This window comes from Epinephelus moara, chromosome 5, assembly GCF_006386435.1.
Source record: "Epinephelus moara isolate mb chromosome 5, YSFRI_EMoa_1.0, whole genome shotgun sequence".
Classification (NCBI taxonomy): Eukaryota; Metazoa; Chordata; class Actinopteri; order Perciformes; family Serranidae; genus Epinephelus; species Epinephelus moara.
The window spans coordinates 33,021,268-33,037,275 of NC_065510.1; the positions used below are offsets into that span (position 1 = coordinate 33,021,268).

General features: G+C 40.7%; 1 protein-coding gene across 2 annotated transcripts in view; it reads right to left on the minus strand.

The window, feature by feature from the left end:
• Nucleotides 1-16,008, minus strand: part of LOC126390694 (protein kinase C alpha type) — a 211,018-nt gene that overhangs the window by 9,773 nt on the left and 185,237 nt on the right. For both annotated transcript variants that reach the window (XR_007569985.1, XM_050045110.1), the window contains exon 16: nucleotides 12,832-12,972. Coding sequence is in view for 1 of the 2 variants with exons in the window: in XM_050045110.1 (XP_049901067.1) it covers nucleotides 12,832-12,972 (141 nt within the window). In the remaining variant the exon portion in view is untranslated. The remainder of the gene's footprint in view (nucleotides 1-12,831; nucleotides 12,973-16,008) is intronic.

The window sequence follows — 16,008 nt, forward strand, 5'->3', positions numbered from 1 at the left end:
GTATTTCGGGTTTATACATAAACATGTTTACATGCTGTAATGGTCCCAAACAACTTTATTTCCTTCCTACTATCTTCATCACCCTCTGTCGCCCCCCAACAGTCAGTCTTCTGTATCACTGCATCCCTCCACCGTCATTGCAGCTGGGAAAATGACTGTAATAGAGAAAAGTATCACTTTCTGGGGTCTGCCCATTGGTCCGACAGCTTATTATTCCGACAACCCATTGGTCTGACATCCCATTGTTCCGACCATATCAAACCCATTGTTCTGAAGTCCCGTTGTTCCGAAATCATCATGATGCCCTGTGGTTAAGGTCTAGTTAGGTTTAGGCACAAAAACCACTTGGTTAGGGTCAGGAAAAGATCATGGTGTGGGTTAAAATGAAAAAGAAAGTGGCAAACACATAAGCCGTGAGCCTGCTTCGCCTCAAGCCTTTCCCAGCTGACCCAGAGCCGGTCACGGTGCACCATCAAGGCAGAAATATGCCCGCCGGGAGCCGTTCAGCACCACAGAGAGCTCCCCACACAACCCGGACCCCAGAGTTAATAACAGGAGGTTATGGTGTTTCACTCTCTCCTCTCTATGACACTTGTATCTTGACCAGTAGCCTACTTTTGTTGCGTCTGCTGATCCTCTATGGTACACAAATACAGTATAGCCTAGTATAATCACATATCGGAACAACGGGACGTCAGACCAATGACATGGACCCCACTTTCTACCATGAAAAGTTAACAATAAAAGCTTCAGATCACAACCAGACATGTTCCAGCAGGTATATGATCCAAAATCATGGTGAAAGGAACAACATCAGGGACCAAGACAACATGTTTCCCTGATGTTAGCATGTAGCTACATGTAGCAGTGTAGGCTATGTAATGTAAACACTTGTAGTAAAGTGCCTGGAGTAGATGACCATATAAAGAAATCTGTCACAAGTTGATGCCAGCTTGTCTCGGAAGTGGAATTAAAACATTGGAAACAGAGTATTCAGAATGGTCTGAAGGTTGGTCTGAGGTTTTTGCTCACAGGAATTACTTTTACATACATTTACCTCATTATTTAAAAAAAAAATGCCAGGTTTAAATGAAAATCTGACATTGTAACATTGTATATGACTGAAAATAAGGAAACCCTTATTTGGTTCCCTCTAAGTAGCAATACTTATGTTCACTTTACACATTTGAGGGCGTGTTACGCAATTATCATCTAGATGTGGTGTGTTAAACCAGTGACTCTCCCCCTTAGTCTACAACTGGCTAACCTACAAAAAACAATATGGACGTGTCCTCCATGAATCAAATCAACTTGTAATATGTCATTAGGGAACAGCAGATAAAGTACTTGGTGCATGCAGAGGAGTTTTTGTCTCTTTTAAGTTATTCTACTGTCTTAACTGCAGAAGGACTGAGAAGAAATGGAGCAGTGGAAAAGACAAAGAGCAAGCCCATAGACAGTGGGGCTGTACATATCATCCTTCTCTGTCCTCATCAGTGAGTCCACCTACACACTGGGCTCACCTAAGTGGATGCATGCATTTGCAAAACACACACAATCATGCATCCAAATACGCACACACACATACTTTATCCTAAGACCCAGTGCACAACCTTAACATTCATGTTCCCTTTCTGAGCCACTGTTCTGCAGCTGGCTGTCAGAACAACCGACTCTGTGAAGCCAAATGCCACGGGGCTCTGATACAGGGCTTGAATAGAAAGAGAGCAGGATGGCAACCATAGCACCTTTGGCACTGTTGCCATAGAAATAAACACTGGTGCATTAAACTCAAACTGTTGCTGTGACTGCTGAGGCAATATTTTGCCAAACATGAAGTTTCACTGAAGTTTCAGGTTATATAAGCACAAAGTATAAAGCATTGAAAAGTAAGATATTGAAAACGCAGCTTTTAGTTTTAATGTTTCTGATTTACCCTCTCTGTCCACTCTAGAAACATAAACAAGACTTGAAGGTTTATAAGTTTCCATTTTCCGACAATGACACTGGTGAATCTGTATACCCTTCTTTCATCAAAAGCCTTTTAAAAAACAATCTTACCAATTTAGATACATTACCATGTGGGAGGTTTCTCACTGAGCTTATTTGCTTGATATTTTCAGCTAATTGGTGATTTTTGCTCACATAAAACTGATGACAGAATATTAATGCCAGTTAAACTTTTCATGAAAGGAGAGATTTATTGTCATTTATTTAGCCAAGTCTGACTTCTGCTTCAACCATCATGTGTACTTCTTCAAAACAACCCAGCAGACATCACTCTCCAACATCTGTCCCTCTTCTGGATAAGTAAGAAGTAATATTAGCACTGACTGAACACAAAATGAAAAACCATTTAAGCTGGGCATACACTAAATGATTTTAGAAAGGTTGTTAAATTCCAACTCCTACTGTACGAGTAAATCGTCTGCAATGTGAAGTCAATATTCATGAGTTATGTGCTCACACTATATGGTCCGATCGTCAAGCCACAATCTAAGTGCTCACACTGTATGTGTAAAATAGACAATAAAATGGCCTAATGGCCCCTGCAGACCGTTCTGGCTATTAACAATTGTCAATAAAGATGTGTCTGAAAACTCCTGGGCAGTTAGAGGTTTGTTTGCTAGTGGTGGTCTGTAATGTTACACCAGTATGGTTCACAAATCCAACATTTCTCTTGGCAATTGACAGATTTCTCAATCAAAGACGCAAGGTAAGCTGTTGCCACAGATCGACTAACCTGGCCTCCATATATTCGTTCATATGACGAGTTGTGTTACTATGGCACTTTCAGACGCTTTGTTTGCCTATTTGCGCAGGCACAGTGAGAAACTGACCTTGGAGAATTGACTCCTAACTTTGCTTCAACTATGCAAGAGCCTGACGATGGCCGACCAAAATTTCGGACACATTAAGAAATTCATTCAAACATACACTGACTGGTCGATCGCAGTTAGTTGGGCCATGATCGGCCCTTTACTGCCCCTGTACACTGCACAGCAAACAAGGCCTGATGAAGCTGAAATTCCATCTGACTCAAAAAAAATCAGGTCAGAAACACGCTCAAATTGTACAGTGCACGGTCAGCTTTAGAGTTCACAGAAACTGACTGGCCGACTCATACAGATTTTTATCTAGTACAGGAAAACGGCCACTACCACAGTAAACCTCCTCTTATGATGATTTGTTTAAAAAGAAAGTGTGAAAAGGACATTTTTAGAGTTGCCATGAGACATAATGTCACACTGATTTTTTCAGTCCTTTCCAATCAGTTTAAATTGTTGGTACATAACTTCATGACCAACTGTGACCTGGCTTTGAAACTCTTGACTAACTTGTGACTAATTGGCCTTATCCACTGCTGCCCTACATTCACGGACAAGACATGGAAGTGTGTGTGTGCATGTTTGTGTTTTATGTGAATGTCAGTGTGCCTGTGTGTGCCAGCAGCGGCTTGTGTGTCAGTCTTTGTGTGTTTAGAAATGTCTGGCTGCGTTTGTCAAGCAAGCACAGTGTGGTATAACAGTACAGACATTTCTATATTTACTGTCGTCTTTTTTTTTTTTTTTTTTATTGGTGAGGCCAGACAACACACGTCAGGTGATTTAACAGAAGTGAACACAACATAACATAAAAACATTGAGACACAGACATTTCTAAAGTGCATGTGTGTGTGAGGTTTTTATAAATGTCCTCCCATGACTATTGTCACTGACAGGTGACGTCCACTCCAAGCCACTACCACCCTGTCAGAGCGGATAGAAGACAGGATATACACTTTAAAATGTGTTTGTGTGTCTCCGAAGGTACTCTCTCTTTCCCACATAGCAGGTACCTGATGGGTAGTCTCCAGCATCCTTCAACTGCTGTGTCTCTCCTTCTCTCCTATCCTTGTCTTCTTCTATCCATCACTGACCAACTGTCACTCAAGCGAAGTGACACATTTTTCACTCCGACTTCCACCGACAATTGCCAGCACTGAGATGTGCCTTTTTTGGATCACAGTACAGTTACTCCTTGTGACACCGGGCCTCTGTTCTCAAGTGATATTCCTACCAGTGTGTAAAGCGAAGCATATGTAGAGTGGAGCTTCAGTTGGCAAACTGGCAGAGCTGAGTCTTTGGAATTTTTTGGCAAATGTGGTTCAACGCGGTCTTTTTTAAGGTCAAGACGCGCCAAACCGATGTCAAAGAACCAGTGCTGACGAAGAACGGCCGTTGCATTGCCTAACATCACCTGCGTCTCGGCCAAAAAGTTGAACTTGAAGACAAGGCAAAGACTACAGGCCAACAGCCAACTAGCATATACACTTTGCACCTGCATGAGAGCAAGTAACTTTCAACACCAGCAGACTGTGGTAGTCTGTATTTGTCATCAAAAAAGGAAGGCCAACGGCTAGTCGATGCTAGTTAGCCAGTTGGCACATCAACAACACAACCTGATGGTTACAAATTAGATTTAACAAAAACAATTATGAACCGGTTCTGCTAAAGAGCTCATTGGCTAAAAAGAATGATCCTACCCTAATATAACAAGTGTGTTTCAATCTCACGCCCTCTTAACTTCAGCTGTTTGTTTGATATCCTCTCTTCTGTTCTCTTCACATCCACGGAGCTGAACTGCCAATCAGAGTATTTGACTCTCTACCAGCTCAGACACTGATTCAACATGCTGAATCTGCCAAAAATCTGCTGGACAGGGGCCAACTAGCGGCAACAGTGCGGGACATACCACAAAAGCTAGGGCGACAGACACTCACCGACGGCCCAACGCTGACCAACAGCCGACATGTGGCTTGGTGTGTCAGGGCCCTAACAGAGAGGTTGTGGGACTTAGCATTTTGTATTTGCTTCTCACGGTACTGAGTGCTGAAAGTAAAAAAAAATAATAATAATTCTGTTTTGTGTGAGAGAGTGTCCCGGACCTTGAATACACTAGAAAGTATTTTATAAGAGCTGCTCTTATAAGATTAAAAAAAAGCTAAAAAGATTATCCTAGCAAGAACAAAACCAGAAAATGAGATTATGAACTATGGTCATGAAAATCTGCCCCACTGCCTTTGTGATATTTCCAGAAACATATAAACTAAACGCTGGTCTTACATCTCCTATTTTCTCATGGTGAGATTCAGCCAACCCTTATGGGGTGAGACCAAAGCTATTATGCTGTTGATACATCCTCCCATACATGGTGACACAGTGTCCTACATGGATTTTTGACCTACTTTCTCTCATCTTTAATCTCCCCCTCTCTCTCTCCACACACACAGACGCGCACGCCTCTGCACTCAAGCATATTAAAAGAACACTCAGCTACTTAGGATGGTAAAAGAGTTGTGCCATGACTCTCCCTCTGTCTCTACCTCCCTCTCTCTCTCTGAAGTCACTGGCATGAGAAGCTTTCTGTTCTTGTCATAATCTTCCGAACATCTTGCTTTGTTTTGATGAAATGTTTGCTTGTCATCAGCAGCTCACAGCTCACAGAAGGGCATCAGTCATTTGTACTTAGGATATTAATGAACATTGAACGGAGAACAATACTTCATCTGCAGTGCAAGTTGCAATGCAGTATAGAATTTTAGTTTATTCCACATGTGCAGAAATGTTTTACTGACTTCTATGGAATTTATCTAAAACTAAAGTTTCACTGCTTTATTTCATTAATGTGTAATATGAGTAAACCACAGCACAGTTGTATCCATGGGGTATTGGTGCAGAGAGCTGAAGACTTAATTAGAACCTTACATGAACATGGCCACTTGTACTTTGGCTAAACACATGATCCAAAGAGTTGGACTACTAAGTAAACTAAAAAAAACCTGATCAGAACATCTTGGTCTCGTTTTAAGCCAGTTTCACATTTACAAACTCCTTCGGCATCGATGCAGATGTAAAACTTCATACAAACATTTTCTGACAAACAATCTGTTGAGAAAGTAAATGCAGATTTAATGATAGCGGTGATAGAAAATTCTCATGATCCCAAATTAGGGTCGTGTGAAGATATGACTACACTTGAGTATTGCTATGCTATGTTTTGTGATACTTAACAGATTCTCAAAACACTGAATTGATTTTAATCAATGATTTACAATCAAAGATTGGGGGCAGTAGTCCATTTTGTGTTGTGTTTAAGCCCAGTGGCAGGGCTGAAAAATGAAGCCAACGAGAAAGTGCCAAAAACTGCAGTTCTTTGAATGACCACTTGTGGGTGGCTCTGGAAGGCAGACAATCCCTATACACCCCCATGGTAAAATGCCCAACTTTACAGCAGAAATAAACATGTTTATGGCCTGGTGAAAAAAATGGTTTTGGTCTCTGTAGCTAATTTCCCCATTTTTGACAACTGTACGGGGGTGAATTTCTATATAACTCACTCATTAACATTTTATTAAGGCTTAAAGTTACACTTAATTAAGGGCGGGCTGCTTTGAGTGACAGGCTGTCTGCTAATAGTGTTCTCAGCTTCTCAGCCAGATCCACCCCTCGCTCCTCCACTGCACCAGCCTCTCGACCAAATGTGGTTGCCTCTGGCTCCAAAAAACCAAGATGGCGACAACAGAAATGCTGAACTCGAGGCTTCAAAACAGGACTCCATAAAGCCATAGGTGATGCTATGGTAGCTACATCCATTACTTTTTACAGTTTATGGTTTAAACTCCCAACTGCTAGATAGCAGTGTTGTAATCTAACTTAAGCCATTTGACTCTTCCACTCCAACGTAACAACACATCACTCGCGTAAACACAAAGAACAGGCCTACAAAATAGGAAGAGTCATAAAGCAGATCTATATATCTTTAGCTTCTAAAATTAGATTGGACAAAAACTTTCAATATCGCAATATACTGAATCGTGACCCCTGTATCAAGACATGTATTGGATCGCCAGACTCTTGCCAACACACAGCCCTACCCCAACTTTGAAAATAAATAATTAAATAGAAAAAATAACTACATAAACAAACTGAAAATGCTCCCTCTTATGTCCCATAAGCTAAAAGAGGAAAGGCAGATATGCTCAGTCAAGTTGCAACAGTCTGTGCCTCTCATTTTCTTACAGCTACAGTGACTCACAAGTCATCCGTATTGCCTTCATTTTCTCCGTGTGTGTGTGTGTGTGTGTGTCTGTATCCCATCAGGCATGCGCATCCCTTCCTTGGACACTTTTCCAAGACTTCTGTGCAGTGACTAAGACCTCCCACTCTTTCTTGCCCTGACTCCCTCCCTTCATTCACTGCTCCCATCACTATCAATCAGCAGCTTCCTATTTGACCTACTTTCTCCATCTCTCTGCTCCCTTCAGCCATAAGGACGTTCGGCCATCCACAAGTGGTTGTAAAACGCGTGTGTTATACTCACAAAATTTGCCTGATTTCACACCAACACTGCTCGCTGAGATGTGGCTGACATTTAATCATGTGCTTGGTTTGTTACCTGCACGGTGACAGCATCCAGCACTGTAACTATGGATCAACTATGGAGCCTGCACTGACACTCGTTCTACCACACACGCTTTGTCCTCTGTGCTGTCTGAAGCTCTGGTGCTATAAATACAGATGGTTTAAATGTCTCAGCTGGGTGCAGCCGGTGTATTGATTGCAATTCCACAGCTGTCACAGGCAGATGAAGTGAGATTGAGCAGGGATAGAACCACAAGGAAAGAAGAGGAGGAGTGGATTAGAGAGGCAGGGTTAGACCTTGTGAGGGGTGAGAGGGAGGTTTATAATGATAGCCATTTGGTGGTAATGGACTCAGGAACAGTGCTGTATTACATGGCACAGTGAGATGGACATGATGGATCATTATAGAGCAGGTTACGGTGGTAACAGAGAGCATTCAACGATAGGTTCTTACTCTCTTTTCACCTCTCTCATCTTTCACCCTTATCTGCATCGGAAACCAGACGCATGCAAGCATGCATTGTGCAAAAGGACATGCCCGTTTGCATGCATCCTCCTCCCTGCAACTTCGGCGTGTGCAAATATACAAGCACAGAAGCTTTCCTCTCTCCCTCTGATCATCGATTACCCCTACTACACACATATGCAGCAAGTCGACACAGAGAGACAAGGCGTACATGCAAGGAAATCTTCCTCCCCTGCTTTTCTCAATCTCCGTTAACCTTCAGTTTCTTCAACCTTCCCACACGCGTACATTTGCTCACATACACACACAAAGCACACACAGCATTTCCAGGACACCCAGCATGTCCACTCAACGGGAGACTACATGGACAAAGAGGTCAGGATTCACCTTATTAGAGGAACTGGAGCCCTTGAGGGTTGAAACAGAAGAGAACTACAATATTTACACAGAATGTTTAAGACACACACACACACACACACACACACACACACAAACTCTTATACATACACACAAGACACCAAGTGACCTACTTCATCTCTGTTGCCTATTGCCTCCTGTCTATATAAGGCCTGTATGAGTCTGTGTGTGTATATATGGAGGAGACTGATGGAAAGACACGGGGAGAAAGTGTGTGTGCTCTACATGATCATGTGTATCTCCAGAGACTTCAAAACTACCCCTCACTGTGTAGGAAAATGTAAGCTATATGAGATATGCATTCATAATAAATGGATGTTACATTAATTATACATTCAGATGAGAGGCTTTGAAATTATTTATGGCCCATATAACACGAGCCATAAGTAGCCTGCGCCTGCAGCTGTGTTTTGACTATACAAGAGTGTCATGTTAAGGCAGCATTATATTCCACATCAGACTACTAATGTAACAATTCTCTTTAATGAGCAAAGCCCCATTTAACTTTTTTTTTTACTGCACACCATATGATAATTTTTCAAAACTGAATTATATAACACAGACTCTGGAATCACTTAAAATTCCGACATTCGTCTCAGAGTGGGTAGTGGACTACACTAATGGTATAACTTCCTCGTTGTGTCTCAGATTCTTCACATTCTCCAGCACTGTCAGAGACTCCTAATGGGAATGTTACAAAGGACTGCAGTCAGATTACATCAGCTGTCTCGACACACATGAATATATCCTGTATAATGCAGTCACCTTCGTATAACCTACTGTAATAACATAGGTCTGGTAAATTACAACAGTCATTTACTTTAAATCTCCAAACCATATTGGAGTGCCAACAATACATCTGTGACACATGTGCTGGTAGATTACACTGTAGCCTCACAGAAGCCCTGACACACTACAGCAACCTGTTCTTGGTGCTCTGCCTCTTGATCCCCATCTCTCTCATCCCTCTTGCACAGAATGAGCAGATACAAAGCAAATGCATGGATGGATGGAAGGATGATTGTCGTACATCAAAGGTAACAATGCACCATCAACAGCAAAGATAAGTTTCAGTGAAAGAAATACTATACAGTATGGTCACTTCCTAATATCCACCATTGTACACCCTCTATCTATCTATCTATCTATCTATCTATCTATCTATCAATTCCCAACATGACATATATGACCTTTGGAGAGCACGCACTGTCGCAGTTTTAAACACGTGGCTAAGATTGTTAAACATGTGTTTATTTGTTTTGCCACAAAATTACTTGGTTAGATTTGCAAAAATAACATGGTTTAGGTTAAAATAAGTACTCTATTATATTTTAAGTGACGTACACAGATTACCTTCAGTTACATACGTGACATTGCTTAGCTACGTTACATAACTGACATCAGTTTAGTAAGGTACATACTCGGAATAAGTCAATGTTGACTTTTGGTTCCACATGAGACATGAACAGCGGTGTCCTGGGTCAAAGTTCTGTGTTTGTTTGACCCATCTGTTCACCCAAACCTCCTCCCTTTGCAGACTTTGTAGCTTTTTATACTACCTCACCTGACTTCATCCTTCGCATCTGCCATTATTACTTTCATAACTACTACCATCACTAGAGGTAGCTGCCAAACAAAAAACATAAGTATGGGTCGGAATAAGCTCGTGGCACAGACGACCTATGTGGCTGTAATTCCGTACAGAATTACAAACCATCTTTGCTTTTTTGTCTTTGTCACCTGTTAGTACATTTTAAGGCCAGGGGCATTTTGCTGTAGCTCAGTGAGTTTTAAAAGTGCATGCCAAGGACTTGAAGTACACTCTCTTAACTTTGTTACATATCCTCTCCTGAATTTTTCCACCATGCACTCTGTCAACTCAAACTGGTGGCGACTGTACATGGTTGTAGTTAATTTGCTTTCACTGCAATAAACTGTGTACATTAAAACTTCAAATTTCATAATATTCCATGATATGCATAAATACACTAGACATGAGCATTTTTATGGCACATTTTAGAATATTAACATGAGGGATTTCCTGGTGTGATAAAGTGAATTTTAAGTTCACTAAATGATACTGGATGAAATGTTAATGGAAGCCTTGGGAGAGTGATCCCACCATAAAATGTGGCATGTGTAGATAAGAATTTTCTGTGTATGTGTGTGTGTTGCTCGGGGTGGTGGTCCTTGGAAACACCTGAGAAGCTCAGATTTCAGTATGAGCTTTAGCATGAAGTTAAGACTGGACAATTTTGTGTCAATTCCATTTTAAGCATCTCATTGACATTCCAGAAAAGTTGGTGTTTAACACATTATATAACTCGCAACTAACTTTGTCTGGACTGCTACATTATGCACCACCTGTTATATCTTATTTGAACACTGTTTACATAACACATGGGACACTTAATACCTAATACTGTGCAAGTTGTTTAAACCTTCACCATCTGTCAATATAAATTTAATTTGTAAAGACAATCAAGTAAAATGCAAGTAAAACAAACAAACAAAAAAACAACACCATTACCGTACTTGAGGACAGTAGCTAGAAAAGTTTTGCCCAATATCCTTCCCCTGACAAATCTGACTGAAGGCTGAGGTACTGCACAAGTTGGTCAACAAACAGCCAAGAACACATACTCCCCAAGGGAGTAAAGTCTGGGGCATAAAGTCTTTTGCTATGAAAGATTTGTCCTGTAGCGATGAGCACATCTGTACTTGTTTGTTTAGATGCATGAGGTTCAGAAAGTTATATTTGTTTATTTGTCTTTTTTTGTGTTGCATGCATGGTTTGAGAGGGGGTAATAAGTTAATTAAAATCAATATGACATCAGTTAGTCATCACTACATTAATACAAAATGAAGGTAGACATATAAGACCAATGACAAGAATAGCATTTAAAATTATGTTGGATTTGATTGCTCATTGCTTTATGGCACAAAGTAAGGGTGGTGGATGGAACAAAACAAGAAGATGGTAAAGCCCAAGGAAACAAATGCATTAGAACCAATGGAATGAGGCAAAGAAAAACCAATGGGCGAATTCACAAAAGTATTTTGTCACTTTTATGACTACTAAACCTGCACAAACCAGACAAAAAGACAGTGTGTAATTCTAAAAAGCGCCTGCAAAGGGTGATATGCACCCCTTACTGTACTGACAAGCAGATAGCGTTTTGGTGCTCCTGCGCTACTGGCACATATTCAAATCAGGTAAAACATTTGGTGCAAAATTGGCCCCCTTCTATGCAAATGCGCTTCATTGCAAAAACAGTCCAATTAACAAAGATCAGCGCTAACAGTCACACGCAGTTGCAGTGAAATTATTAGCATCTTTGGAGAACTGGTGGTAACTGAAGCATATTTATTAGAGATGTGACACCCAGACTTTGCAGTGATCATGGCAGCAGTGATGTAGCCGGGGCGAAGGCATCATCATGCCAGATGTGCTGTTGCACCTCGTTGGTCAGGACCTGTAGCTCAGGGTTTGAAATTTCCAGTTTTCTTTTCCTTTCCGCTATTGTGCTGCCTACTGTATTCTTGCAAAGGCAATATTCATACTTTGCAACGTGGATAATTGAAATCAGATGCAAAAAAGGGCAAAATGCACTCGGCTGCGAAGGTTTATGGGCTTCACTGTGCTGTAATGTCATTAATCCAATATCGTTTGTCAACTGAACTTTGACACAAAGAAGATGGTGATGTGCAATTCATGAAGCTATCAGCAACTACAATTGATTCTTTGTGAATTCACCCAAAAGTGTACTAAATTGGTGCATGGTGCAAAGTGCAGTAAATAATGTATGCAGCGAGTGGTGGTGCATTTTCAGTATTTTTGTGGCAGTAGACGTTGCTGGATAGCAAGTAGTCAGGTTTACATATAAATGTAGTGCCTATTTTCAATGAAAACAGCAAAAATCAGCAAAAGAAAATGCTGTTTTTTTCCCTCATTTTTCATCCACTACCTTATGCTTTGGCCACACTAATGCTGCACTACTCCCCAGTCCACTACTGTATAATAAAACTGTGCATAACAAGAAGAGTGCCAGTCAAACCTCAATGATAGAAAACAATGTATTAGATGTTTACAGTCTTATCCGTCCTCACAGATTTTAAAGGCTACTTTTCATTTCCAGTGAAATGGAAGGTTTTGTTGATTTTTCATTTAGATGCTTCATAAATGTCATGATTTATTCGCTTAGTCGTTACACTAACTTTTCCACCTCAGTGAAATTTCCTTAAATTCTGAACAGGAGTAGGTAACGAAACTGCCTCTTTGCTGGCTCTCTGTCGCACTTTGCACCTTGCACCCATATATAACAGCTCAAAACAGCAACATTCCCTTTATGACAAGAACAAACAAGTGTAATGAGAAATGTGGCCTTGTTTTAATGAAGGCTTAACTCATGTGAGAGAGGCTACCAATCATCTTGACATTAGTTGAGGTAATTATGCCGAGCGGGATCACACTTAATTAGACTATGAGGTGTAAATCAAACCCTAAGCAAGTTCATTGCTAAAGAGTATGTGCACAGTACTTACCACTTTGGGCTTGAAGGGCGGCTGTATCTCCCTGTTCTGGAGGCGTTCCCAATCAATACGTCTGAAGAAGGCGTGTTCTCTGATGTCCCTCTCTCCCTCAGTGCCGCAGCCCAGACGCTTGGATGGATGCTTGGTCATCAGCTGCTCACACAAAGTAACAAAAAGGAGGGCATGAAGTTAGGACAAAGAGACTTTAAATTGTATAGTTGTTCAGAATGGCAGTGGTGATTCCTCCTACTGCGTGGAAAACAGGGTTTTGGTTTCCACAACTTCAAAGAAATAGGAAAAACATTTAAAGTAAATGGGGAACACTTTTATTTCAGTCAAATGCAGTATGCAGATTTTAATTTCCCAAATCAACTAAAAACAATCAGCATTTGGATCCAACTCTCTGAAAAGTGGTCTGTGTTAGTCCATCAGGGACACCCTCACTTTGTTTCTCCCTCGTCTGTGTTCTTCCACTGAAGTGTTTTGTAATGTGATTCCACCTTGTTTCTAGGTCAGTAAGTGACAGCTAAACAGATGGGCCTAAAAAAGAGTGACATAATTGTTTCTGCTTGTTCTGCCTTTAGAGAACTGCTGCCACTTCCAATAGCATGAGGACACAGTTTGCACTTTGTTAAAAAGCAAACCAAGATAATAAAAAAGCACCCACAGGAAACATAACCAACAACAAAATCTGTCCTTGTTAAATTATGTAGAAGCCCACTGGTATTACTTAAACATAATTATCCAAACAACATGTCATGAATTACAAGTGATTTAAATGTCTCTCAGTCTTTCAGTTTGAGAGGCTATACATTTTTTTTCCTGATTGCATTAACAGAACATAAGCTGGTCTGCAGGAGGAAACAAACAGGCACATTTTAAATGCATTAAAGCAATTCCTTCGCATAATGGAACATAATCACTGACTGTCTGTTTGTTATTGCAAGTGTATATATGGAATTTCACCAGTTATACTATCAACATAAATATTTCCGCATTACCACTCCCGCCTCAGTGCAGTGATTTGTCCTGATTGAATTGCTAAGGCAGGAAGAAAAGCCCTCTGAGACAGAGAGAGACGGCTGGGTTTCAGTATTGACAGTCCAAGGATAAAATAACTTATTCATGCACTGGACTCTGAAATGGAGATGGTGCTTTGTTTGACTGAGCTAGTTAAATGCTTAAATAGGCTGGCTGCTATGCCCCGGTATGGTGTGCGGTGTATGCTTTTTAAATGACTTAACATACATGCCTACATGCATGCATTGACACACAAGCACACAACACTGCAGCACCTGCAGTTAAATCCCTCGTCTGTGATGCACACCTTCACATGCAGCTCAGTCACCTTGGCAGTTCTTCTGGATTATGTGACATTTTTAGCAAGCATGCTGTGTGGGATTTATTGAGGGAAGACTCTGTAACCATGTTAAGATATCTTACCACAGCCTCTGACCAAAAGTAGACATAATCATTTTCAGTCTTAAAGTAGTCTTCCACTTAGGTTTCATTACTTAGCTTCACTAAATTAAATTACTTAAAAAATCTGTTTTGTGATGCCATTTTGTGATGCAAGATATTTCACAGGAACAGTTTAGTAACAATGTACACTTTAGTTAGCGCTCCATACATAGTTTTTTTTTTTTTTTATCTCCACCTGGTGTAACCCTAGAGGGGATAATGCATTCGGATGTGTGAGTTTATCTGTGAGTTTGTGTATCTGTCTTCCAGTGGCTAATCTCTCATATTACTGGACCAATCAGCCTAATACTATTTGTGTACATTTCTGACTGTATGCTCAAAAACCTCGATAATTCATAGTTGTTGAAAAAACTGTTTTACTGACTTTTTAACGCCGTCATTGACTGCTGACTCCTAACTCCTCTTAACTGGCCAGTAGGAGTCAGGAGTCTTATACAAAACTACATAGCAAGAGCACAAAGCAAAGGGCATTTCTGGAAATCACCTCAGCTAAAATCAAGAAACCTTACTGTTTGTTGCAGGCCACATTTTGGCCTTTGTCATGGCTAAAAAACTGACATCTATGGAAAAGTTTGGCCTCATTTTAAACCTGAACATCTGCAGATCAATTCCATACCTAATATAAAGTAAGGCATGATACAAGATGAAAAAAGATCTCGTCTTATGTTATCTTTGCTGCCATCTTGACTGTTAAGGGAGCCAGGAGAGGCAATTCCACCAGGGCGCACCTGCGCCCGGTGCATTGTCTGGACGGGCTGTGATCAGCTCCGGCTAGTGAAGATCTGCACTCTGCTGAATGTACTTTCCAAGTTGTTTTTTACGCAACTTCAGGCTTGGCTTTTCTCAAGAGCTGGCTGGCAGTTGAGGAGCACAAAATGTCCTTACTTTTTTAGCAACTTGTCTGATACACATAAATAAATGTGGGAGACAACCTCATATAAAATTCAAGCTGTCAATCATTACTGCTGCCTGGTTGTGCTATCATGCTCTCTCCCTCTCTAAAGTGTACAGTCCTGCTGTACTGATACAGAACAGGAATCTACTGTATATATATATGTATATCTGGGTAATGCATTGTATTACATTATATAGTTACTTTTGGTGTGTTTATCCCATCTATCTGATTTGACTTTCTAAACCTAACCTTTCTAACCTAATTCTGCTCTAATTTTTTTCATTATATTGTTTGTAACTATTAAGTGATCTGTAAAAAGCCCAGTATTGCTTCACATGTCAGGTTGCAAGAACTTCTGTTGCTGTGTAGAGCGTGCACAGGGACAGAAAAGTGACCAGATGAATTTAATAAAAAAGAAACCATCACTGCACTGCCAGATTTTCTATTAACTTTCTGAAGAAAAAAAAAAATATATATATATTTATAATTTCAGAGATAAGGCAATATTAAATGACATGCTAAAATGGAAAACTTTTATCAGTGTTGAATATCTCTTCTTGCAGAAGTTTGTAGGCCAGCTTTCCTGCAGCAAGCCCCTTCGACATACAGGCTGTGGGCTGGGCCACATCTGAACTAGCAGCGTGCATCCAGCTGGCAGAGTGCATCAGACAGCTGTTGACAGGGAGGAAAAAGTCATTTGCAGCTTTCTGTCTGTTCACAGGACTGTCACTGACGGTGCGAAAGCATCCTGCTACAAACACAAGGCTGTCACCATTAAAATGACACACCTTACTCATTGAAATGTCCTTGAG